Genomic DNA, 366 nt, shown 5'->3' on the forward strand with positions numbered 1-366 from the left:
CGCTCCCGGTGCCCCCCAGTTTCGGGGGCCGCTCCCGGTGCCCCTCAGGCGCACGGCGCCTCCCGGCACAGGCGGATGTGGATGGCGGAGTTGTGCCGGGGGGTCTCGCCGCCCTCCCGGGGGTCGCGCAGCGGCACGGAGGAGGTGCTGGCGTGCACGCGCAGCGCGCCCCCCGCGCCCGCCTGCAGCTGCAGCGCCAGGTTGATGGTGCGGGGCACGGCCAGCCCCAGCCCGTGCAGCCGCAGCTCCCCGGTACCGGGACCCCCGCCGGGACCCCCGCCCGCCGCCAGCAGCCGCTGGCAGCGCCGCAGCTGCGCCCGGAAGTCCGAGCGTGACGTCACGAAGACGTCACTGCAGCCCGGAGCG

The 366-nt window shown here is 78.4% G+C and overlaps 1 protein-coding gene across 1 annotated transcript; it reads right to left on the minus strand.

The window, feature by feature from the left end:
* Positions 1 to 6: 6 nt before the first annotated feature.
* POP7 (POP7 homolog, ribonuclease P/MRP subunit) lies at positions 7 to 362 on the minus strand (the record flags this gene model as incomplete). The annotated part of the gene is made up of 1 exon (XM_041422810.1): positions 7 to 362. A coding segment is annotated over one exon (318 nt), but the record flags the coding sequence as incomplete, so codon positions are not given.
* Between the last annotated feature and the right edge of the window lie 4 nt (positions 363 to 366).

The sequence above is a fragment of the Onychostruthus taczanowskii genome, unplaced genomic scaffold (genome assembly GCF_017590055.1).
Source record: "Onychostruthus taczanowskii isolate IOZ18803 unplaced genomic scaffold, ASM1759005v1 scaffold7417, whole genome shotgun sequence".
NCBI lineage: Eukaryota > Metazoa > Chordata > Aves > Passeriformes > Passeridae > Onychostruthus > Onychostruthus taczanowskii.